This window comes from Vitis riparia, unplaced genomic scaffold (genome assembly GCF_004353265.1).
Source record: "Vitis riparia cultivar Riparia Gloire de Montpellier isolate 1030 unplaced genomic scaffold, EGFV_Vit.rip_1.0 scaffold783_pilon_pilon, whole genome shotgun sequence".
Lineage (NCBI taxonomy): Eukaryota > Viridiplantae > Streptophyta > Magnoliopsida > Vitales > Vitaceae > Vitis > Vitis riparia.
In genome coordinates, this window is record NW_023269781.1 from 71,718 (window position 1) to 97,384 (window position 25,667).

Below are 25,667 nucleotides of genomic sequence, written 5' to 3' on the forward strand. Positions count from 1 at the left end.
AGACAATGAAATCGTTGTTTCTGATTTAAAATAAAAAAATAAAAAAAGAAAACTCCATTTAAAAGTCATTTTGTCCCTAGCCTTATCCTTTCCTGTAATGTGATTGATTTCATAGCTGGTAATGTGAAGTGCTGGTATAACATTGAAGTGCATTGAAGTGCTGGTAATGTGATTTTGTGCAGAGAAATTTCATAGCTATAACATTTCTTTTACAACTATCATGTGCCACACATCTAGAAACACACAAACAAGTACTCCAATCAGGAAATGAACTGGACTCGTATGGATTCACACTCTCTACAGGACTGCACCCCTCATAATGAAATTATTTCTGTTTGTTTTGATATGTGAAATAAAGCAGGATAATAGAATGAATATATTACCTTTTGATGGATTATTGATGCATTCGGTTTCAGGTTCCTTGCTGTTTCTCTTCAGTCTGCATTTCTTGCCTTGTGCTTCACAGTCCCCACATATCGATTTTGACCACTTTATAGAGAATTTGCCATTCAGATCAGATATACTATACGGGAGTGTGAGATTGTACATCCTACGGCAAGAGGATAGGTTAACTTCATCAAGATAAGCAGAGGACATAATAGCATAAACTGGGTAACCAGGAATAGAGAGGCAAGGGATGGACTGAACAAAATTTCTTAACATATTTAAGTTTCTTTTCTTCTACTCTCTCCTTTTCAATTAATAGTGTTTCTCATCCCATTTTTATTGAGTTGGATATCAAGGATAAGGTTTCCCAGAAACATTCATGTATCCAAATACATACCTTGATACGATATAATATGATGCTTTATGCGAGCGTCATCATATGTCTTTCCTAAGGCTTAAAAAGTTGTCATTGTTTCCTTATTCCTTGTGGTGGTTTCTACAAGTTCTTCATAGTGATGACTTACTAGTTGTTGTTATTGAATTAAAGCATACCCATCTAAGCCCATCCAAGACTCTAAGGGATAAGAAATAACAAAACCATAATTTATAATCTTAAATATAAGTAGGATTATAGTACATTCTTCGTTATCTTAAGAGCACTATATTTGAGAGTTATTTCTTCCTAAAGATATCCTGTAGTTGTAGGTCTAATTAGGATGAACTTTATTCTTTCTAAAGAGGCTTAAAGTGCATTTGGTAGTGATTATAGGAAGCACTTTTAGTTTTTTTTAAACTTGAAATTTTTTATTTTTCAAATGTTAGAATGACTAAAAACGTTTCCTAGAATCATTGCCAAACAAGCTCTTAGAATGCATTTGACAGTATTTTTACTCAAAGTGTTTTTAGTGAAAGTGTTTTATCTAGAAGTGCTTTTATGAGAATCACTTATCAACCGTTTCATTAAAAAACACTACAAATAATTTTTCAGATTTTTTAAATTATTTCATAAATTTTGTCAAACACTTATTATTATTATTATTTTTCAAAAACACTTTTCGTGCTAAAAGCACTTGCTAAAATTATTACCAAATAGACTTTTAATGTTGTTTCATAGCACATGCTGTGGCTAAATTATATTGGATATATTGGAATGCTATAAAACGATCTATGTATATATTCTTATTCTCTTCTATTTGTACCCAATCTCAAATGCAGCACATTAATAATATTGATTCCCATTTATTGGAGAAGAGGTTCTATATGCTGACATTTATGCCAAATGCGTATCAGCTGTTGATCAAGTCACCTAAATTTTTATGAAATGCCTTATTTTCTATCTGTTTACTTGAGAAGGCTCTTCAGGAAGTAGTAGCAGACAGAATACATGATCCTAAGTCAAGGGGGTTAAATTAAAAATCCCAAATGCCTTAATTTCTATCCATTTACTTGAGGAGACTCTTAAGGAAGAATTACCAGACTGAATACATGATCCTAATTAAGTTAAGGGGCCAGGTTAAATTAAACAATCCCAATGACATAACATCTGACTTATCAATTCTACGAATGGATCAACAAGTCTATAGAGACTTAATTTATGAATTCCTTTTATTACTTTCTTCCCTTGTGTGGATCTTCTCACTTGTATTTTACATAGAAATTAAGAATCCTTGTATACTCTGTCATGGTTGGTTATAAAAAAATGGAAGTATATATATGTGTGAATAGAAAATCATCAGTAATCGTTAGTTTTTCTTTTATGCACCTGTAAGAGATAATAATAAACTTAGGTGGTGTTCTTGGACTGAAGCCTAGGACTTTGTGTTCCTTCCCATGGTTCCCACAGGGCTTCTTCTTTTTGGGTCTTTGATGTTTCCATATCAAGATACGAATAGATAAAATGAAATTATGTCAAAATTTCCGTTTCCATATCAGGGTGCAAAGGAATATGGCATGGGCTAATATCCTCTATCGTAATTTCTCCTTGAAAAATGATATAGGATATTGTGTAGAACGTACCTTTTTCTGGCTTCTTTATGCACTCAATTTCAGATTACATGCCATTACTCATCTTCAGCCTGCATTTCCTACCTTCTGCTTCACAATTTCCACACACAGGTTTTGACCAATTCATGGAAAATCTAGATTCCCCATATTCTATATTTAATAGGAGTGAAGCTTTGGAAATCTAGAAGGCAAAATATATTCATAAATAAATTAAAATAGACATTGCTCATAGATACATACTGGAATACAATGTACGGTATTATCGTCATAATTCATGTAGTATTATGGTCCTATCACATCTAGCACATTTCACATTTCTAAAGATAAAAGAAATAGAGTCCTCTAAATATAAGGACCAACTTTATTTTAGTGTCAAGAAAATTGACTCGATGGTTTTATTTGAAAAGTCATATTCAATCAATAAAGCATCAAAATTGACCACATGTACAATGGTCCACAAAAATTATTGAAGGAGTGTGATGGCTGTAGGAGACCATTTTAAAATTTTGAATATTTATTTACTCCTACAATTTTATGCTCATAATGAATTATAGTAATAGACATATACCAAGGAAAGGTTTGAGCTCTCAAATTGTTCCTTCTTTGTTAATTCTTTCTCTATTAAAATGCAACTTTTGATTTGAGAGCCTGATTTAAAGTGCGAAGGGTAAGATCAAAGTCCTAATTAATTTCAACAAGGAGTAGAAATCTATGAATGGAGAAATCAAAGTGTCCACTAATTTGAAGAACCATATATGGAATGGTGCAATCCAATGTCCAAGAATGTAATTGTAACCTTTAGAGGGCCCAAGGACACTTCTCTAACAAAAACTATATGGAATTACTTACAAAAGAAATGTTGTAATTGGCACTATTGTTCCTTGAAAGCCCAGATTACTACTAGCAACAAGTTATAACAAAATAACTTACTTGAACATCTACAACCCTAATAATTATTTTTGTAGAATACTTGAAAAAAAAAATAGAACTTCAAAGGAAATGGAGGATTTTCTTTGATAATTTTACGAGCAAGCAAGAACACTATTCAAACATCTAAAATGATATTTTATTACTTGTACATAACCTTTCTTACAAGGAACCAAACTATTGTTTGAAGTAGAAACTTTATTTTATTACATACACTGATCTCATAGAAACCTTACACATAAGACACAATCACACATTATTATTGGATTACAAAATAAGCAACTAGATGGAGTAGGACTACCTTCCATTTAAGCTGATTGTACCTATGGAATTGGATGATGAAATTGGTACCTCTACCATGGATTGCTCATGATTCTTGATAGACCATAGAGTTGGCTTAGGAGGCATTTTCAATAGTTCAATCTCTCCTTCAAGCATCTCCAATGTTTTGCTCATTGAAGGACGATCCACAGGCTTCATTTGTACACACCATAACGCAACTATCACCATTTTCCTTACATACTTTTTTTCATCCTCAGTGGCATCTCCCATTTCCATGTCCTCTCCTTGATCATATCTATCATAAATCCATGATGGGAAATATATTTGACTTGAATGCTCTGCAAATGCATTCACATTCTTCCTTTTTCCCACCATTTCCAATAACAACATTCCAAAACTATAAACATCAGCCTTAAATGATACACCTCCAATGTTTTTGTAGAACAATTCAGGAGCAATGTAGCCCAAGGTTCCTCTAGCAGCAGTGACTGATACAATACTTTCATCTGTTGAGTATAATTTTGCAAGACCGAAATCTGAAACTTTTGGTGTGAAGTCTTCATCGAGAAGAATGTTGTGTGGCTTGATATCAAAATGAAGAATTTGCATATCACACCCTTGATGTAAGTATTCGATCCCACGTCCTACTCCAAGTGCAATCTTGTATAATCTTTCCCAACTCAAAGGAATGTTGTTGCTTTGATCAAGAAAACAAACTTATCAAGAGATCCATTGGGCATTTAGTCATATATAAGGGCCCATTTTGATCTCTGTATGCAAAATCCAATAAGTCTCACCACATTAACATGATGAATTCTTCCAATTGTAGCAACTTCATTGATAAAATCTTGCCCATTAGCCTTTGACATAACCAACATTTTTATAGCTACAACGCGGCCACTTCGGAGTTTTCCTTTGTACACAAAGCCAAAACCTCCTTGACCCAATTTATGCTTAAAATTATAAGTCATCTTCTTTATGTCTGAATATGTGTATTTGATTGGTCGAAGATTTTGGTAGTTATGTAGGAATTCTTCAATATCATCATCTAATGATAAGTGTCTCCGTCGAAACTTGTAAATTAAATAGGCAAAGAGGCACAAAATACCAATCACAGCTCGTCCGATGATGATCATGACTACATATAAATCACATGTTAAAGATATGAAAACGTCAGAGGAAGATTTATAATCATCTAACCACATTCAATCATCAAATGCAACAAATGAAAAGGTCATTTCACCTATATCTTAGGTTTTGGATTTCCACTCAAACATAGTTATGTGACTCTTTTTCTTTTGGGTGACAGCATGATATACATAAAGGATGGAATAATCAATTGAGAAATTTGTTTTGTTGTACAAAATTAAGGAATGAAATTAGATGCCAAATTCCAACTCTATTCTTCAATTTCCTTGCACTCTTAACAAATCTGGGAATAATTTGAAATCAAATACATCACAAATTTTTTTAAAAATAATAATAATTTTATTTGAAAGAAAATTTCTGAATTTCACAAATTGGAATTTCAATTTATGATTCATTTTGTACAACCAAATGCATTGCCAAACTTGATTGTCGGCTTTTATCTTGAATGAAAGGATTCCAAAAGTGCCAGGCAAATAGAGGTATAAGACGTGTGCAATTATAGACTTATTGAGATCTGGAAGCCTTACCCATGAGTTGAAATATCAAGATTGCCCCATCTGCAAATATGAGAGGAACAAAAATTATTAAGTTCAAGAAAAGAAAGATTCATACATATGATAGATTTAAAAATAAGCAAGAAACAAATACAAGAGAAATATCATTACTGCTATTGGTTTTGATTAAAAATTAGGAAGAGATGGATAGGATAGAAGAGAAAGGGTAATATTAATAATAATAATCATCATCATAGTTATTATTAGTTAAGTGGACGAAAAATCCAATCATTTATTGTACTATTGATTAATTTAAATATATTTTCTTTATTCAGCTATGACCTCAGTCTCAAATGTCTTATAATATTTTTAAAATTTTTAGAAATTTATTATATATATTTAAATTAAAAATAAAATTAAGCACATACCACATACTGACTATTGTGGGATTGAATGTGTAATTTAGAATAACAGTTCTTTATTTTATTCATTTATCGTGAACTCCAAAAATAAATTATCATTTCATTTTATCATCAAATTAATAATTTTTTATTATTATTATAAAGAACTTCTCAAAGCCTTACCACGTAAAGTTGTTACGCCTGCATACGAAAGATATCCGAAGTCTGCAGGTTGAAATTCAGTAAATATGGTCAATGGTAAAAGTAGAAGAAGCTTTTGCATTTTGCTCTATGTGACTGCCAACTAGACAATGATATTATGCAGCCCACAGGTACCATGTTGAAATTAATGGAATGAAAATAAAAAAATAAAAAAATAAAAAAAAATCTCTTTCTTTCTTCTACAACAAATGGAACTAATAAGCCTTACATTGGATAAAACGGTCCACACCTAATATAGCTCCTGTTAACAGAAAAACAACATAAATTGAATTTAACATGAGAAAGATAATAGAAGTAAAAATGAACATGAAAGATAATAAAAGTAAACTCCCAAAGTCTCACTGATATAGAAAAAGAACCATTGCAGAGAGTACCGAGCTGCAAGATCAAACCAATTAAGCAAATATTATTAGTTATAAAATGTTGAAGCAAAATAAATACATGAATGGATAAAAATAAACATTGCTCATACGTTTGGTGCACTGTACGGTATAATTGCTATAATTCCGCTCGCAGTCTAGCCCTTTCACCTCGCATTCGCTTTTGCAGCGGAAGCTCAAAAATGAAAGATCAAGCCCCAGAAGCAGCACTTCTTGCAAATCTGACATTGAAAGATTGCCGTGCTTCAAGAATCGAGTAGCAATAGTCCTGAGGATGGTGCATGAATACTTAATCTCTCCCACCTCCATGTTTAAATCTCCGACTAGTGCATAAACATATGCTTGTGAGGAAGATGAAGTCACATTGCTTCTGTTGCAAGGAGTGATAGGAATATAGTTGCCATCACTTATTGGCTGCTCGCAGTTCATCAAAACCGTTGTATTGGTCACTTCCTCCCAATTTCTATCATATGAACTCAAGCTGTAATATGACAAGGAATACAGATGAGTTGAGAGACAGTTGCCCTTTTCGACCCCAGGATCCACTACCCGAATGGTAGAGTGATCGTAGTTGATATCAGCAACATAGTATTTCTGACCCTCCCAGAAGTTTACCATAGTACGATTGTTTTCGCAGACCAATTCATAGTCAGGATAACCACACCCAGATGGATCACCTTTCAATCGGAAAGGGTTGCTGATGTTTTGAATCTCTCCACAAGAAGAGGGTCTGCAAGTCTGGTTTCCATTAGCAGCACAAATTGCAAGCAAGAAAGTGTGGAAGAGCGCTAACGCCACAAGTTTTGCTTCTCTAAACATCATAACATTTGAGAGAGATACGGAGTTGGAATTCTCCAGTTTTATGTTTAATTTAAGAGAGAGATATCAAATTATCCCCCAACAGGCTTGTGGTCCCAATTTTCCTGCAACTTGGAAAGAGTGTCAGATGAGCCTTATTGACTGTTATATTCAACTATTTTGATTTTTCTATGTATGGATAACTTCACATTGAAGAAACGCATACCCACCCTTTGTTCATGATCAGGTTCAATCATTAGAGGCTTCTGAATTAGCATAATGAAAATGAAAATCAAGAATCACTATATTTGAAATGGTAATATTTGAATTTTTTTTTTTTTTAAAAGGGATCTTTCTACCTAATTAGCAACTTTCCTCGACATGGGCCATAATGTATACCAAGTTAACCTTATACAAATAATGAATTATGTACGGTATCATGCTAAGTTACCATTTTTCCAATAATTTAAACTTCTATACTTTTATATAGTTTTTTATTATTTGTATTTTAAGTTTATTTGTTCTAAACAAATGCCTACTTTAAATCAAAATTTGATTTTTAAAAAACATACAAAATAAATTAAGCAGGACGGTCCATTTAGATTTAAATAGAAAAAATCAAGTATTATTAAATTTTAGAGTAGGTAATGTGACTTACATAAAAATGTTTATATGTATAAAGTAAATGGAATACTTACATTTTGAAAGAGACAAAATAAACATATACATGTGATACAGGGTGAAAGGACACTGTTATAAAGTGAAAATCTATTAGTAAAATGTACCACCGCAGTAATCCTCCTTCCTACAATTCTTCTCTATAAATTTTCAGGCTAATCTCCTCGCCATATTTGTATCTCCCTTTCCACTTTCTTTCCTATCCCAGAGATTTCTGTCCTTGGCAAAAATCACAAATTCCTTCCATAAAAATGGATCGATATCTCTGTTTGTTTTTGTTCTTGTTTCTGACCTTGTTTGTGGAGATGAGAGGGGGCCGAGATGAGTGCATGACATCGAATGGTTGTGGCGACCAGGGTCCACTCATCCAGTTCCCTTTCCGTCTAAAACACCAGCCACACCACTGTGGATATCCGGGATTTGAGTTATCTTGCACTGAGAATAATCAGACCATGCTAGACCTGCCAGTTTCGGTAAAGCTCTTGGTGAAGAAAATAGTTTACAAATCCAGGGAAATCATTGTCCAGGACCCGGATAATTGCCTTGCGAGACAGCTTCGAAACCTCAATTTAGCTGCCTCCCCCTTCCACTTCAAATTTGAACAGGACTTCATCTTCTTCAATTGTTCCTCAGACGAAACAGAATCATATGGTTATGATCAGTCCATCCCTTGCCTTTCTATCCCTGGTAACCCAGTTTATGCTGTTGAGTCCTACGAACCTGTCCAATATTTGGACCTATCCTCTTGCCGCAGGCTTTACAACGCTTCAGCTCCAGGTAATCGAGATTATGGGGATTTTATGTTCAATGGAAGTGCATTTTCTTTGAAGTGGTCGAAATCAATATGTGGAAGCTGCCCAGAAGGAGGAAAAATATGCAGACTGAAGAAAGTAATAGCAGGGAACAGAAACTGAATGTATTAAGGTAAAGAGACTCTGCATCTTAATTCCCCATTCATCTTCTTTCATCTTTCATGCTCACCTCATATCCTCTACTATGATTTAATATACAAATGTTCCATTTTGGAATAAAAAAAAAACCATTGTAAAGAATATGAGCTGATAAATTCTGCTGATTGAATTTGCGTTTTATTGGGATTTTGAAAATCTGAAAAAAAAAAAAGAAGAAGAAGAAGAAAGGAGAATAATTTGATTACAAGGGATAAAATAATCTCTAAATCTGAAAAAATAATTTAAATAATTAGTGAAAATAATTTTTACATTTTAAAACTCCTGTTAGATGAATTTTGGTTAAAGTAATATATTGTTTTCTGCATTCACCTCAAAACATCGAGCTAAACTAATGGATCCAAACTAAGGCCTTTTCTTTTCTTTCTTTGAATTTTTAGCGCTCAATAAAATTAAGGGAAATTATTGAACAAAGAGTTAAATGTTTATTTGGATTTAGTTTTTGAAAATTAAGAAATAAAGAAAATGTTAAAAGTTCTTTTATAATGGATTCTTTCCTACCTACTTACAATTAATATTTTCTTTATTTTCTTCTTATTTTCCAAGGACGTGAACCTAAAATACAAAGTAATACAATTGATATTCATTTTCTGTTTTAATGGTTATCCACATAGATGACTTTTCCCTTATACCTAACATGAGAAGTTCGATGTTATGGTCAATCGAATCGCCAAGTATCATCGTACCTACCAATTGGATCACTGTATATAATGGTATAGAATAAGGATAGAGATTTCTTCACATTCCTTTTACATAGAGTTTCATTTTTATTTTTATTTTTATTTTTGTCATAAAATTGGATGAATTTGTGTTTAGGGAGTCATGAAGACAATACGGTATTATGAAACATAAACTATGATACATAATAGGGATTAGAAGGGTATGTTTTAATTTCCACTATAAGTTAGGATAGAGTTAGTAGCAGAATTGGTATTGCCTCAAAAATGAACCATAGAATACAAGAAAGGGACCTAAAAAGATAAGGTTGAAGCCTAGAATAAAATTAATTAGATTAAAATCATATCACATGAACATGTAATTTAGCATGTTTTTATTAATTCCAAAAGCATAACAAGCTAATTACTTTTTTTTTTTCTAATTTTTTATAGGTGTATCGAAGAAAATAATTGTGACAGTAATATTCTATTTATACATATTTTATTATAGAGATAAAGATTCTTATTTGGTTATTTTACCTATTTATTTAAATAAAAAGTTTAAGTTTTCTTCTTTTATTATGCAGGTGCAATCTTTGGTTCTTTCTTCTCATGTTAGTAATTGTTGTGGCTTATCGAGTCTATAGCTCAAATAAAGTAGAAAGAGATAATAGAGTAAAGGTTAAAAAGTTTCTAGAAGACTATGAAGCTCTCAACCCTCAAGATACTCCTACGCTGATATTAAAAGGATTACGAGTCAATTCAAAGATAAATTAGGGAAGGAGGATATGGAACAGTGTACAAAGGAAGCTTTCAGATGAAGTTTTGTTGCCGTAAAATCCTTAACAATTCTCAAGGAAATGGGGAAGAGTCATTAATGAAGTAGCAACAATGGGTACAATCCACCATGTTAATATAGTTCGTTTAGTTGGATTTTGTGCTGATAGATTTAAACGAGCTCTAATTTATGAGTACTTACCAAATGAGTCATTGGAGAAGTTCATATTTCAAAAGTTGTCAAGAACTATTCACTTAGTTGGAAGAACTTCAAGAAATTGCTATAGGTATAGCAAAGGAATTGAGTATCTTCATCAAGGTTGTGATCAAAGAATCCTTCATTTTGATATCAAACCTCATAATATTTTACTTGACCACAACTTTAATCCAAAGATTTCTGATTTGGTTTAGCCAAATTGTGCTCCAAGGAACAAAGTGCAGTCTCTATGACAATTGTAAGGGAACAATGGGCTATATCGCTCCAGAAGTGTTATCTAGGAATTTGGGAATGTGTCTTATAAGTCAGATGTTTATAGTTTTGGAATGTTGTTACTTGAAATGGTTGGAGGAAGGAAGAACATTGATGTTAGTGTGGAGAGTACTAGCCAAGTATATTTCCCAGAATGGATTTATAATCATTTGGATATAGGGGAAGAATTGCATATTCGAATTGAAGAAGAAGGAGATGTTGAGATTGCAAAGAAATTAGCAATTGTGGGACTTTCATGTATTCAGTGGTGTCCAGTCGATCGTCCTTCCATGAAAATTGTGGTTCAAATGTTGGAAGGAGAAGGAGACAAGTTAACCATGCCTCCTAACCCTTTTGCTTCAACAGTTCCAACAAACTTGAGCAAGCCAGGTAGAGTTTTTCAACAAGAGTTGGCAATAATTTCAGAACTAGAGTAAAAATAATTGTCTATATGTTCAACTTATTATGAATGTATAGTTTAATAAAAATTCATATTGTAGTTGTTCAACATCATAGCATTTTTATTTATATTTCTGTTAATTGAACATATGATTGTATAAAATGATTATACCAGTGGCTCAATTGATGTTAGATTCTAGAAGTTCTTATTCCCATGTAATGTATTTCTTGTGTATTAAATTTTAATGAATATGTCCAAGAATATTCTCACAACCCAATTTATAGTTCAGCTACACAACTCTATAGATCACCTTTCAATCAAGTAAGAGTAACTAATGTTCATCACATTCAAGATAGAAAGTATTGCACGAAATAGTAATAGAATTAGATCTAGGAAACTTGGAAATAAGAGTCCCATCCACTACACCCATATAGAGTTTCTTTTGTTTCTTTTTTTTTATTTTTTTTTTATTTTTACCTTTACCACTTTTTTATTGGACTGAGAAGTAAGCCTAATTAGTTATGTAATGACTAAATTATACTAAATGGTGAAGGCTCGTTGGAGAACTTGCATCGAATAAAATGGAGATCGATTTCGATGTGTTTACTCCTTGCATGAAACACTAGATTGCTGCTAGCTAAGTAGCACTTTGGTTATGACACCATATCAATGGTGAAGATAGGCAGGTATCCTAACAATAAAGGAGTTAGAGAGTCAGGTGAATGCTTGATCTTGAACTTTATCAATACAAATTACCAATGGATCATATGTACTAGACCACGAAAATATTAGATTGTGGGAGAAATGAGCCATATGATATGTGACCATGTAGTAATCGTTGAGAAAGGAAAAAAACATGGACTCAATAGATTATGTAATAATAATAATAGACTCAAACTCTCTCAATATATGGTATATATTGTTTAACCTAAACAACAAAAAGCCCAGTGGCTGAGGAGCTTGATGCAAACAAGCTTGTCTTAGCCGAGAAGTCTGAGGGTTCCTCCATGTGTTTAAGATTAACTGCATTTAGGCTAGAACATCAAATCAATGGAACAATCTACTCTGTTTCATTGGGCCAAGCCCAATGGTAGGTCCATAGGCAGAGCTTGGATCATGTGCTAGTCATGCTGGGTTAGGCCTGATACAGACCTAATTTGATCATGGCAGCCCAATAAGATAATTATTTCCTTGTTTTGTGTTTTTCTAATTTTTTTGTTTGTAGTAATTAATTATATTATAAGCATAGCAATCATTGTAACTATTTTTGTTATTAAATTTTTTTGTTCCATTATTTCAAAATTTCTAATTTTATTTGATAAATTAATTCTTCTTTATCATCTATTAAATCTTTACTTAAACTTATTTTATTATAAGTTTATTTATTTATTTTATTCCATTTTCTTCTTACAACTTTCGTGTCCTTATTTATGTTTTCCATAATATAACAATAATTTAAACAAAAATAATAATTACTTGGAGATATACCAAACAAAATACTCTTCTTCAATGAAAAAATGACACAAAATTAAAATATAAATTCTAAAGAATTAAGACTAAATTAAAACAAATTTAGAATTGTAGGATTTAAAAAAAAATTAATTGATAAATTTTAGCTTTTTAAGCTATTAAAGTAAAATGAGGGTTTACCCCTTATTCTTTAATAATATATGAAAAATTATTTATATAATAATGAAAAAAACTTTGGAACGTTTTCTTAGTTCTTTTAAAAAAATTCTAGTTGAAAATTATTAAGGTAGTAATGAAAACTATAAATTATCATTCTTTCTTCTTCTTCTTCTTTACCCTACTGCAAATTCTTTATCTCCATATCTAGTAAGTCAATTCTTTTGAAGGTTTTTCCTTGCATTTGAAGGACTTTAATTCTTTTACAATGAGCAATGTGGAATAGGCTAGATGAGGGAAGAGGTCATGACCTTCTCAACTCAGCTTCATCTTTATGGAAAAGTAGGTAGTGTATTTCTAGAAAGGGAGAAGGGAATTTTTTTTTGCTTTTGTCTTGCTTAACTGACCATAAAGGCCACCAAATTGAAAAATGAAGCACTACGTTTGATGATGGATGTAATGCGGATAGTTTGCAGGAAAAGGATAGCAGGGAATTAAGCTAAATTTATCAAAAATGATATTCAAAGGTTAAATCCCGAATATCATGTCTTTATCTTCGTGTAGGAAAGGAAAAAATGTGTAAAATGAGTTTAAAATAACATATAAATATAATTTATTAATTTTAAATTTAATTTTTAATTTTTTTCTCTATTTTCTTTTCATCGTATTCTCTCAAATTTTCTAAGAACTAAATATAGCTTTAGTTTTAGGAGTTTCTAACTTCAGTTTTTATCCAAAAACCTCATAAGAAATTGAGCACATGAAATAATGTTTTTCTTAAAAATTCCTTATATATACTAAGTGGTCATCATAGAAAATAAACTATGACTTGTAACTGAAGCATAAGCATTCCAACAATAGAAATGAGCAAAAGAAGGGGACAGAAATTCCCAACCCCATCCTCCCCACAAAAAAAGAAACAATAACAATTGTCCAATTGCTTCTTGCTTTCTTACTTTTAGGGTTTGCCTTTCCTGAGAGGGCTCCGTTTGCAGACCAGATTTTCAGTTTTTAAAGACAGGGTCTCTAGAATTAATATGCAGTATTTGGTCCTTAAAGGCCCAGCAGACCCATGGGCTAGCTGGCAGGGCAAGGCTAGCTAGCTTGGATTTGGGCTAGCCCAACACGTTTGAGGCCTACCATCATCAGAGCCCAATTTGGCCGAGGAGGCAACTTTATGGTCAACACAAACTATTTGGGCTAGAGCTTTTTGTTTATATGAATTGCTATTATTACTATGTCTATTTGTGCAATTAGAAATCTTGTGCGTGAGATTGATGAAGACTTGACCATTGTTGATACTGGAATATTAATTGAATTTATAGATAAAATAGAAATTTAATGTTGGGGATAATCACGTAGACCACTTGTTCATTCTTTTCTAGGTAGTTCCATATATTAAGTAAGGATTAAAATATCTAAAATTAGATAAATATTGGTTGTTGAAATCAATGTACAAAAATAAAAAGTATTTGTAGTAATTTTGTTTAAATTTAGATAAATTTTGATAATTATTTTTTTTATATTTAAATGATATTTATATTAACTCAAGAAAAAAGAACAAAATACAATACCAATGGCTATGAATGTTAATTTCTTATTTTAAACTTAAAAATAATTAAAAAGACAACTTAACTCTACAACATTAAGTGATTGGAGAAATACTCAATTTAAAAAAATAGCTTTCAAACAAATCTTTCATTTTCTTGTTTTATAAAAAGCAAAATAGGGTAGTAGAGCATATGAATGGAACTTTCTCAGAAAAAGTTCCATGTATGTTGTCAAATGGTAAATTGAGCCAAAAAAAAAAAAACATTATAAATTCCGGCATCATTATGGCTGAGGGAGGAATGGATCGCTACTATAAAAGCTCATATAGCTGGGGAAGGAATGGGTTGCTGCTATAAAAGCTCTTACAGGAATATAAGGCCCAATGGGCACAACCACATGGGCTGGGTTGCTGCTATAAAAGCTCTAATAGCAATATATGGCCCAATAGGCACAACTACATGGGCTTGTGCGCGACCATAGAGCCACGATATAAGCACTATCTCTCCTGCCCAATTTAGACTGCTGAACCCACTGAGAGCAATGTCTTTTATCATTCACTCTTCTTAGCCACCATTAGAGACCATTGAACTCTTCTCCCAAAGCCATAACACCCATCCTCATCACTGTATATTTATCCGACTAGATTGTTGTCGTCACTGACATCCTCATCACTGAGGGGCTTAGATCAATGACCAACTCGCTCAACGACCAATTTCTTTAGCCACTTCATCGCCCACATCTTCCAGGTATTCTTTTGATTCCTTCCACGACTTCACACTCTGTTATTCCTTTCTTTCTTTCTTTCTTTGATTTCAAATTGGGTTTCTTTTCATCACTTCTATTTCCTCCCATCTCTCTTTTTCTGGTTAGGGTTAGGGTTAGGGTTTGTGTTTGGATTCCTTGGTATATATTTACTAATTGTTATGAGCATCAATCCCTCACCATACTTTCACATACCTCATCTCTGCACTCTTATTCTTCTTTCCATTTTCATGTGCATCGAAGCTTAGCTTGGAAGCAATGATTGCTCGTGTTCCTTCTCTTTTGTGTTTTTTTTGTCTTCCGTGCATAAGATGAAGTTGAAAATTTTAGTGACATGAAGAAATTCAATGCAGTCTACTATTATTATAGTGCCTTGTCTGCACCTAATGAAATCAAAGGCTATGGAAGCTTCGGATAGAGCAAAACTCTTCATTTTGCACCCTAATTAGGATGCTACACTTTTGACTCATCTTAATCTTGTTTCCTTTTTTTTTTTTTCATTTTATTTATCTATTTATTTATTTTTTATTTTGAATCCATCAAAGTAACCCCCTTAGACTACTTTTGTTCTTCATGTAAACACTAAGAAGAAGGGGACAAATGAATATTAAGTTTATCGAAATTAATGGGTATCGCCTAGAAGCATTTTGTCAAAAATCTGAAAATTCAGATGTTGAAATTCATGTCATTTAACTATATTTATCTCATGTATAATTGCTATTCAGGAGAAAAATTTGATAGGTTTTGGGGTTTATGCAATTTTGAAGGAGGGAAAAGGCTTCCTAATTTACCTCCCTCAATTTTCATTTCTTAGGATTCAAGTGGTAATCTTAAATGGACTTCAACATTTGTTTTTCACCAACCATTCTTTTACTTCTATACAAATCCTGTTATCTCATGTATGGGGCAAATGCAATTTGTGATTATCTAACTTCTTAAAATTAGGAATTGATTTTTTAGGCTCATTTTTTCATTTTTAATTCAGCTGATTGACATAAGCTTGATATTTGTTCTTTGAGTGGAAATTTTGATGCTTACAGGAGAGACATTTTATTAATTTTATCTACTAGGTTGAAGGCATTTGCTTTTTCTTCCTGACAATTTAGTAATTATCAAATTCCTTTTCTTTCTGGTTGGTTTTTCCCTTTCCTTTCTATTTTCATTTGAGGCCACCATATCTCAGGCAATTCACATCCTGAGAGAGTTAGCTACAAATCAAGGTATAATAGTCAAGATTGGCTTATAAATATCCGAGAATGATAGTCTTACCATTCTTTCATTCTCTTTTATTGAGCACCTCTTTTCCTTAATGTAGAATATTTGAAACTCAATGGTACAAAGAGATACAAAATTCAAAAGCAGTTTTATATTTCACATATGTCATAGAGGTCTCATTGAAAGACCAATTGAAAGAATCAAACTTTGAATCTTAGGTGTTCAGTTATATGTTATAACATGTCTGACAGGTCTAATCCGCCTAATTTGGCAAATCAGATGTTAGCAAGATGAGGGTTAGCTTAGGAGGTCCCACAGCACAAGGCAAGCCACTTGTGAGATTAAGCAGTCTGATTTGGAATACATTGTTTGGCTTCACAAGTCAATACAAGGCAAAATTAAAACATTAATAATTTGATTTTAACCAAAATTGATGTCTTAACCACCATGTTTCCTTTCTAAATGAATTAAGATGGTTCAATTTGAATGGATCCTAATTAATTGAGAGATTCAAATAAGGTCACTTGTTGTTAGAAATCGTTGTGAAGAGGAACTAACACAAACTTTTGATCAAACTTTGCCCTGCATCATGTTTGGCCCTCGAACCCATATTTCACCTAATTGATTGGTGGAAGAGGCTTTAATGTATCTATACTAACTATTTGGGGTTCATCTTTTTTTCTTTTGGTAGATCATTCTCCTTTTTGCTTTTTTTTTTTCTTTGTTCCTTTTTGGTTTTCAAGTTACAAATCATTTAATCAAAGAAATGATAACCAAAAAATTTTCCCACAAGTGTAAGATTGTGCGATTATTCTCACAAGCCAGTTCATACTTCCTGTCTCCACACCTGGGTCGGTCATCTTTCAGTCGGAAAGGGTAGCTTATATCCGGAATATTCCCACAAGAAAAGTGACAGAGATGATGATTCAGCTTGGCTTTGCAAGTTGTTGGGAGTAACAGAAGTAGAAAAATGGCTGCAAAACCGGCAAATAAGAGCCTCCTCAACATTGGTGGAGATGGTCTCTTTCCTCTCCGTCTCGCTCTTTTATTAGACTATAGATTAAGAACAATCAGTTCTGCTTTTCGTTATAAATGTTCGGTTTGGGTCCAAAAAATGGTTTAGGTAAAGTATCACCTCTTACCCACTGGGAGAAAGTGCTAAAAAACATTGACTGGACACATCAACCGCCCCACAATGTTGGCGTCTTTGCAGTCAACTAATAGAACGGGATTTCTCCACTTACATTATCTAGTTCTTCCATACAGGATTTCTCCACTTCCTCAGATAATTTGCTTGCATCCTTTGCCTCTAAAGCATGTAGCTTTACCCTAAAGAAAGGCCCCATAAAAGTGGATAAACTTTCTAAATGGTTATTTATAAAATTTTAATTTTCTATAATGCTGACTTTACAACTTTGTGACCTTTATAGTCAGTCAGGCAAGATAGAACCAGAACAATTAAGTTGTGCTCTTCCAAAAATACGTACATTGTCAACTTTTCTGCATAATTCATAGTTGAGAAATTCATGGTGTCATGCTGTAGACCCCCACTTTGGGAGGTCATTGTTGTAGCAAGTTTTGCCAGGTGGAGCAGCTTTAGGAGGCCGCGTGGTGCCTCTTGACAGGCTGCTGAAGGATCAAGTAGTGGATTTGAGAGGCAAACTAGGTGGTGACACCTGTAAAGTGATTCTTCAGGCAGTTATGAGATTTTTGGAGGACTGCCAGCTGCATGGAGGTGTCGGGGGGAGGCTGGCAGCTGCAGGTGGTGTCGTCTGGCCGTTAGAAGATATTTTTTTTGAGTGAAAGAAGCAGGAAAAAGGGAGAGAGAGTTTTGCCGGGGAGAAGAGAAAGCTGCTGGAGAGGAGGGGGGCGGCAAAAAAAAAAAAAACTGAAGAGGTGGGCTGGAAAGAAAAAAAAGGAAAAAAAGCGACAACATTGTGAGGAGGGGAGGGCAGCAAACTGTGAGAGGGGGTGGTGCTATTGGCTGCCGTTTGGAGGGATTTTTGAGAGAGCGAGAACTGAGCAGAGAAGGTTGGCTTGAAGCGAATAAAACTTCCTGCTTGAGGAGAGCACGACTAGGTAAGATTGTCTGGGTTCATAGGTTATTAACGATCATCATACTTCTGTTTTCTCTGGTTCATGTGATTATTTTGCATTGTTGGTGGGGTTGCTGTGTTTGGTCATTGTGGCTTCATTCTCTATTTCTCTGGTTTCATTCAAGAATAACCTGACTGTGGTGTGTTTGCTTGTTTCGTATTTGAAAACTTTCTTGTATCTTGGACTTTTATTTATTTATTTATTTATTTATTTTAGTTATCTTAAGATGTTTTCCTAGTTTAATCCATCAGCCTTCAAACCCACTAATTAAAGAACAATGAAATGGGTTTCTTGATATTAGTTGAGTGTTTGGTCTTTATTTATCCTCTTTTAAAGTTTCGTTCCAGAGTGTTCTCTGTTTCTTGCTCCCCATTATGTGCATGGGTGTTTCCCTCCGACTCTCTGTTTTGACTCCCACTCTTGAGGTTCCTTCTACGAGTGAAGATCCCAGAAATGGAGCCTGGCCTCTTGTGATTGATAAAACAGCTGGAGTCACCCATTGGTTTAAATGAAGCAGGAGTTGTTAACCGGACTGTGTTCATGAATGCTCTGTTTTGGACTCGATTTGTTCTGGAAAGGTGAGGAGTTTCTGTCTCTCATCTTCCAAGAAGAGCAGCAAGCGAGTCTCGGTGCCGACAATGGTGAGATGGGTGGTGCTCCCGCTGTAGCTCGGCTTCAGGCCCTGGAGTGGATGATGAAGGTCAATGCTCATTACGAATTCTCAGCAGTAACTGAGTTTCTCGCTATTAACTACTTGGATAGGCTCCTTTCAAGCCTCCATTCTCAAAGAGATAAGCCGTGGATGATCCAGTTAGCAGTTGTGACTTGTCTCTCCTTGGCTGCCAAGGTGGAAAAGACCCAAGTGCCTCTCCTCTCAGACCTGCAAGTGGAAGACAACGAGTATGTGTTTGAGGCGAAAACAAATTTAGAGAATGGATTTTCTGGTGCTCTCAACGCTTCAATGGAAGAGGAACCCAGTCACCCCACTCTCCTTCATTGATCACATCATAAGGAGGTCTTGTTGCTATATCCTTTGGCTTCCCCAAGCTTCATTCATTGCTATACTTCTACCAGCAGATGGCCAATGCAGCACTCAACTATAGCCAAGAACTGCCCACAAAAGTCCATGATGCGCTTGTAAACGCCCTTGAACGTGTCAGCCAGCAGAGCACCACCCCCAGGTTTTTCTTCTCATGAAAGAACAGAGCAGGCCTTTGACACAATATCTGGGAACCATTTATTTGACGTATCCTCCTTGTTGAGAAACCCATATCATATTCCAAGCAAAAATATTGCTAGTGCAGGAGATATTGAATTTATAGATCCTGCCATTTCAGCTGTAGGCAAAGGAAGGTCTGACACTTGTGAATGGGACTGCTGTTGGGTCAACGGTGGCCGCAACGGTTTGTTTTGATGCCAACATCTTGGAGCTCTTTACAAAGGTTCTGTCTGCTTTGTTTTGTGAAGTGATGAATGGCAAGCCTGAGTTTACGGGTCCACTGGCTCATAAGCTGAAACACCATCCTGGCCAGATTGAATCAGCTACTATAATGGAATTTCTTCTTGATGAAAGTGACTACATGAAAGCAGCAAAGCTTCGTCAAGAGAAGGATGTGTTGATGAAACCTAAACAAGACCGGTATATACTCAGTGGACACTCCTTCTGCAGCCTCCGACCCATAACTTTGTGGTCCTTGACATGGAAATCCTTGCCAATCCTTCAAAGGAAATAGCCCATCCACTAATCAAATTCATCTTTCATCCATCCCATTCTCTACACCACGTGCATGGTAAACCCATTTTTTTAATATATCCATCTAAACCCATTTTTCACTCATGTTTCCAACCCACTTGATTCACTTTCCCACCTTTTACCTCACTACACCACACCACACACCCATACCCATTTTTCTTCAAATGCCCGTTTCCATACCCATCATCACTTTACTTGAATACTTGGTAACTCACATTCCATCCACTATCACTTCCATCTTGTTACCCTCTCAACTTTGACATTCCACAATACCCATTTCCCACTCATCCTTTCTCTATCCCCCCACATGTATATCATTCATGCACGTGACTCCCTATCCCCCACAGTAGCTGTTACAATAGCGGCTGCTGCTGCAGCCAAGTTAAGGAAAACATCGGGCACGTTTGCTACAACTGCTGCTAACGCACTTGCTGGTGAGGGAACAACGTACATGCCTTAGTTGTTCAGTCTTTTATCTGTTGATAACTGGGGGTGGGGGCATACTTCCATGCTCAGTTTTTGGTGGTTGAAAGTGGTAGTGAGAGGGGGAAGAAGGCTCTCTTGCATTTTACTCATGCATTCAAGCCACAATGCTGGTATTTTATTGGTCTGGAGCGTACTTATAGGCTTGGGTTACTTGGAAAAACAGTGAGTTCCATACACAGCTTCAAGAAGGTGCGACAGCTCGGATCTATAACATGGCTCCTCAGCTGTACGAACGACGAGAAGAAGAATTACAGAGAGATGAATTTGGCTCCCACATTGGAGGTTCCTTCTATGAACAGCCACCTCATAACTAGAGACTGGTATCCTGCAATTAATAAACCAGCTGGAATCACCCATTGGCTTAAACATAGTAAAAATGCAGAGGATGTTGATCGGATTGTGGTTTTAGATGCTGACATGATTATCAGAGGCCCCATTATACCTTGGAAGCTGGGTGCATTGTCGTCACATCGAAACATTGGTATTACCGGTCAGAGGGATGTTCATGGGAAGTGACAGTGACAGAGATAGCGTGTAATATGAAGAGGTTGTGGTCCTCTCCTCAACGCGACTTGGATTCAAATGCTGGAACAACAATGCGTCCATTGACAGCTGTAGTTACAGTTGTTGGTGGAAATGCAAGCCATGTAATTGACGGGGTGTTGCGCATGAGAGAAAGACCAATTGGGGATCTAATCACAGGTCTTAAGCAGCTCGGTGCAGACGTTAACGGCTTTCTTGAAACAAACTGCCCTCCTGTTCGTGTTAATGGGAATGGAGGCCTTCCAAGAAGAAAGAAGAAGCCATTGGACCTTGCCAGGCTTCCTGCTGCAAGAGTCATGAGATGTACTATTGTAGAGAAATTGACTGAGGAAACTCTGAGAGACTGAGGCCTACCCCTACGTGTCTCTAGTTTGCATGGCCATCTTTGGCATGCAATCAAGGGACCACGTGGCATCTTCTCTCTTATCATCTCCTGATTTTCAAAATAATTTCCTAGCCCCATTTTCAAATGGTTTTCCAAGTTCCAACTTCCTAAATAATCCCAAACTCCATTTTGCACATAATCTTCCGAATCTTTAACTTTCCAAATAATTTCAACTCTTCTACTTTTCATCCTTAGCATTTTTTTTTAGGTTCCCGAAAAATCCTTTTTCCAATAAAATTCATTGCCATTTTCTTCGGCATACACTTTTCACAACTCCCATGATTTTGAAATGTTTTAAAATAAGCGTGAATTTATTTTCGTAATTCTTGGTGATAGAATTTACGAAATTGATTCACTCAAAAATAAATCGGGCTTTGGTGGGGGCCCCACATACATGATTTTATGATCGATTGATTGACTGATTGATTGACTTGGTTATCATACATGATTGATTTATCCTGCTCTCTGACATGCATGCTATTATTCCTTAATTGTGCACTAACCCTCACTCTTGATAGTGCATGGTGGCTTGTTGCTCAGGTACGTACCCACTTTCACTCTAGTCATCTTCTATGCGTTGTTCTGCTTCTCATATGTGCATGATCACTCTGAGTATTCATTGATTTTCTCATCATAACCACGTCAGCTTCATTTTATTAGTAGAGACCCGGCTTTAGGGACTTAGAGGGGTGCTACGGTCTTTACCGTACCTTCCCGATAAGTAACCTGACCCTTGAACCCGATCCGGTTTTTCCACAGACCGCCTTTTCCAAAATAAGGAGTCACACTTAGGGTTTTTCTTTCTTATTTTGTTTACCCTTTAAAAATAAAACAAAAATAAGTGGCGACTCCAAGTCATTTTTCAAACAATAAATAAAATCAATTTTTCAAACAAAAAATCGAGCTCGCCATCGAGTGGGAAACGCATGAGCCGAAATGCAGGGTCCACACATGCTCTATCACATCTAACTACTTCATTGCATTTTTCTAATTGCAAAATAATCAATTGTTGTCAAGAAAATTAACTCAGTGGTTCCTTATTTTAAAAGTCACATCTAGTCATTAAAAATTAAGTAAAAAAGAAGTGAAATATAACTTAGGGAGTTTATTGATCCTACAAATTTTCAAAGAATGTATGCAAGTGATTTTCAAAAAATCTATGCAAGTGAATAAGTTAGATGACTTTATAGATCCTACAAATTTTCAAAGAATGGTTGGCAGTTTGCATTGTTTGACTAATATAAAACTAGATATTAAATATGGAGTTGGGCTTATAAGTAGATCTAGGGATTCTCAATGTTAGTCGCACTTACAATTAGGAAAATAGATCTTATGATACATTAAAGGTTATGTATTTAATCTTAGTTTTCTCTTGATCATCAAGGAAACAATAGATGATTAATGTTTTGTCAACAGCAAAAACGAAATATATTGTAGCTACTAATGGTGCTAATTAAGTAGTATAGTTGTATTCAATGCTTTTTGATTTAAAGTATACTCAAGAAGTATCTATAAAGATTTCGTGGGATGATAAATCAACATTAATAACATTGACCAAAAAATCCAGTTTTTCATGAAAGAAGTAAACACATTGACATTACACCATGTACTATAATCATGAATTGATGAAAGACAAATTATGTTTGAGGTTTGTTCTTTTCAAAATTAAATTGCAGATGTCTTTACAAAATCAATCAAAGTGAAAGCAACATAAGAGTCCTAATGAAATCAAGATTTATTTTATTAATATTTGAGTTGTTTTTGTTGTTTAGGATTTGTAATCCTAGTTCTATTAGAAGTTGAGTTTCTATTAGAATTAGATTTTTTATGATTGTTCATATATATATGTATGAAATTAAGTGGTATAAGGTAATATTTTCATATAATCATTTGTTTTCTATTTATATTTTTTATCCCTTTTGTGTGTGATAAATCGTTCATGTGCTAGAAGCTTTTTTTTTGCTTATAATTTATAGTGACTTAATCAATATGAATTTTCAAGTAAGGACCCTCTGTGTCAATGTTAACATTAAATGGAGGTTTGCCCTTGCATTTGGAGAACTTGATTCTTTTGTCTTTAGAAATGTGCAATAAGCTAGATGTGAAAGAGGAATCAAGGTGTGAACTTAATGGTGGATTTTTGTGGAAAAGTTTTATATAAGAGGAAAGGAACAAACCGATTTCTTTTCTTTTTTATTTTCTTTTATGTTTTACTTGATTGACTATAAAGGTGGTCAATGTTGAAAAATGAAGCATTGTGGAGGAAAAATAGATCATGTATGAGAGGACGGACATGTCAAGTTTTTTTTTTTTTTTTTTTTGTCTTGCTTGACTTACTACAAAGGTAACCAATTTTGAAAAATGAAGCATTGTGGGACAATATATGTATCTAGACAGGTCATGCCATTATTAATGGACATTTCAGGATGTTTGAAAGATCAATGAACATTGGAATCTACCAAGCAATGTAGAAAAAAAATTGACTAGGCCTTTTCCTCTTGTACATAATACACTTTTCCACAAAAATCCACAGTTGAGAAGTCTACACCTTCCCTTTATCACATCAAGCTCATTGCACATTTCTAAGGAGAGAGGAATGAAGTCCTCCAAAGGCAAAGAAAATCTTCCATTTAGTGCTAAGGAAATTAACTCAATGGGTTCTTATTTTAAAATTCAGTCAACAGAAATTAACATTGGACTACATATGAATTATTGAAGGAGTATGATCCTTGCAACATACCATTTGAAAATTCTGAATTTTTATGTACTTTAAAAAATTTTACACTAAGAATGAATTATTGAGAGATACTTGGGGGTGTATTATCCTAGGCTAAAAGAGCTCAATGATATATTTTGTAAATCTACTTACAGAGATTTAGAAGCCATACTAATGAGTTGTACCATGCATCTAGAATATCCCATCTGTCAATACAAGAGGATCAAAATCTATTAAATTATCCAAAAGTCAAGGCAACATCTTCATATCTTCATAGTAATATGGTGTTGTTTATTATTTCTCTATTCCTTAGAAAAAATATTATGACACTTTTTTTATTATGTTTTCATTTACCAAAACTTCTTCATGTGGATAGATAAAGATCACAATAAATTTAAAATAAAATATATAAATTATACTCTAGGAGACCAGAAGAGACTAGGGATATAGATTAAAAGCAAGATCAACATAGCTTCAATTGAAATTGGAAGCTTTATATTTTTACATATGAAAAATAAACTTTATATATTGATCTCAACTTGGTAATTTTTTCTTTATTTTGCAAGATAATTTATTTTTTTTACAAGAAAATACCAATATGAGATATTTTGTGCAATATTTTTACCTAAACAAATAGAAATTAAATAAAATAAGAATCTTATTCTTTTCAAGAATATAAACTATAGATTGAATATCTTAATTAAATGAGACTTGTCAAGTTATCGAGAGTTCATAGAACAAATTAACTAGTTAAGGATTTCCAGTTGGTTTTATTAGATGTAATTGAATAAATGTAATGGTCAGACTTAAGAGTTTCTTTCATGCGTTGTTTTATCAACTTAATAAGATTATAAACAAAAAAAAAAAAAGGAATTTTGCTTTTGATAAAAGGTGTTATAGCAAATTCTAATTAACCAACAACAAATTTGTAGCATCATGAACCTTCAATAATTCCAATGACTTTTTGTTTACATGTGGTCCATTATATACATGTGAAGTCATTGTAATGTGTGGTCCATTATTCTTACATATGGCCCATTGTTAATTTATAGTGATGGAGTCTATATATATGACTTTTCAAATGAAGACCCCCTAGTCAATCTTGGCATTGAATTGAGGTTTGTCCTTACATTCGGAGGATTTGATTCCTTTGCCTTTAGATTTGTGCAATGAGCTAGATGTGATAGATGGAAGGAGTTGAGAACTTCTTAATGATGGATTTTTTTTGTGGAAAAGTAGATAAATACATATAGGAGGAAAGGAGCAAGTCTATTTTTGTTGGGTCTTGCTTCACTTTTCAACATTGGCAATCCTTATAATCTACCAAGTAGGTGGAATAATTAATTAGCTTGACCCTAAAAATCCACGGATGAGAAATTCACACCTTCCTTCTATCACATTAAGCTTATTTCATATTTCTAAAGAGAAAGAAATGAAGTCCTCCAAATGTAAGGACAAATTTCCACTTATTACCAAGGAAATTGATTCAATTGGATTCTTATTTTCAAGGGAGAATTGTGTTTTGGGCCAGCTGGGCCCAA

General features: G+C 34.1%; 3 protein-coding genes, 2 long non-coding RNA genes and 2 pseudogenes across 5 annotated transcripts in view; 4 read left to right on the plus strand and 3 right to left on the minus strand.

Annotated features, from left to right (window-relative positions):
• Window positions 1-607, minus strand: part of LOC117910580 (rust resistance kinase Lr10-like) — a 28,515-nt gene extending 27,908 nt beyond the window's left edge. Inside the window, exon 1 of the mRNA XM_034824679.1 lies at window positions 384-607. Within this exon, the coding sequence (XP_034680570.1) occupies window positions 384-597 (214 nt within the window). The 5' untranslated portion in view covers window positions 598-607. The remainder of the gene's footprint in view (window positions 1-383) is intronic.
• LOC117910583 overlaps window positions 1-867 on the plus strand; it is a 30,203-nt gene extending 29,336 nt beyond the window's left edge. Inside the window, exon 2 of the long non-coding RNA XR_004650707.1 lies at window positions 417-867. This is a non-coding gene — a long non-coding RNA (uncharacterized LOC117910583). The remainder of the gene's footprint in view (window positions 1-416) is intronic.
• Window positions 868-3,443: 2,576 nt separating this feature from the next.
• Window positions 3,444-5,325, minus strand: LOC117910581 (annotated as a pseudogene).
• Window positions 5,326-6,252: 927 nt separating this feature from the next.
• Window positions 6,253-7,192, minus strand: LOC117910582 (LEAF RUST 10 DISEASE-RESISTANCE LOCUS RECEPTOR-LIKE PROTEIN KINASE-like 1.2). The gene has a single exon (XM_034824681.1). It carries the CDS (start codon window positions 7,066-7,068, stop codon window positions 6,280-6,282), a length of 789 nt encoding a protein of 262 aa, XP_034680572.1. The 5' UTR covers window positions 7,069-7,192; the 3' UTR covers window positions 6,253-6,279.
• A 726-nt stretch (window positions 7,193-7,918) lies between these two features.
• Window positions 7,919-8,636, plus strand: LOC117910587 (putative RING-H2 finger protein ATL21A). The gene has a single exon (XM_034824683.1). It carries the CDS (start codon window positions 7,974-7,976, stop codon window positions 8,634-8,636), a length of 663 nt encoding a protein of 220 aa, XP_034680574.1. The 5' UTR covers window positions 7,919-7,973.
• Window positions 8,637-9,512: 876 nt separating this feature from the next.
• On the plus strand, window positions 9,513-11,120 carry LOC117910588 (annotated as a pseudogene).
• A 3,729-nt stretch (window positions 11,121-14,849) lies between these two features.
• On the plus strand, window positions 14,850-21,495 carry LOC117910584. Its single transcript, XR_004650708.1, has 2 exons — window positions 14,850-14,915; window positions 18,580-21,495. It is a non-coding gene; the product is annotated as an uncharacterized LOC117910584 (long non-coding RNA).
• Window positions 21,496-25,667: the final 4,172 nt, after the last annotated feature.

What these genes read in the sequence shown, in the direction of transcription:
- LOC117910582 (XM_034824681.1), bottom strand. Translation starts at nt 7,068, where the DNA reads ATGATGTTTAGAGAAGCAAAACTTGTGGCGTTAGCGCTCTTCCACACT.
- LOC117910587 (XM_034824683.1), top strand. Translation starts at nt 7,974, where the DNA reads ATGGATCGATATCTCTGTTTGTTTTTGTTCTTGTTTCTGACCTTGTTT.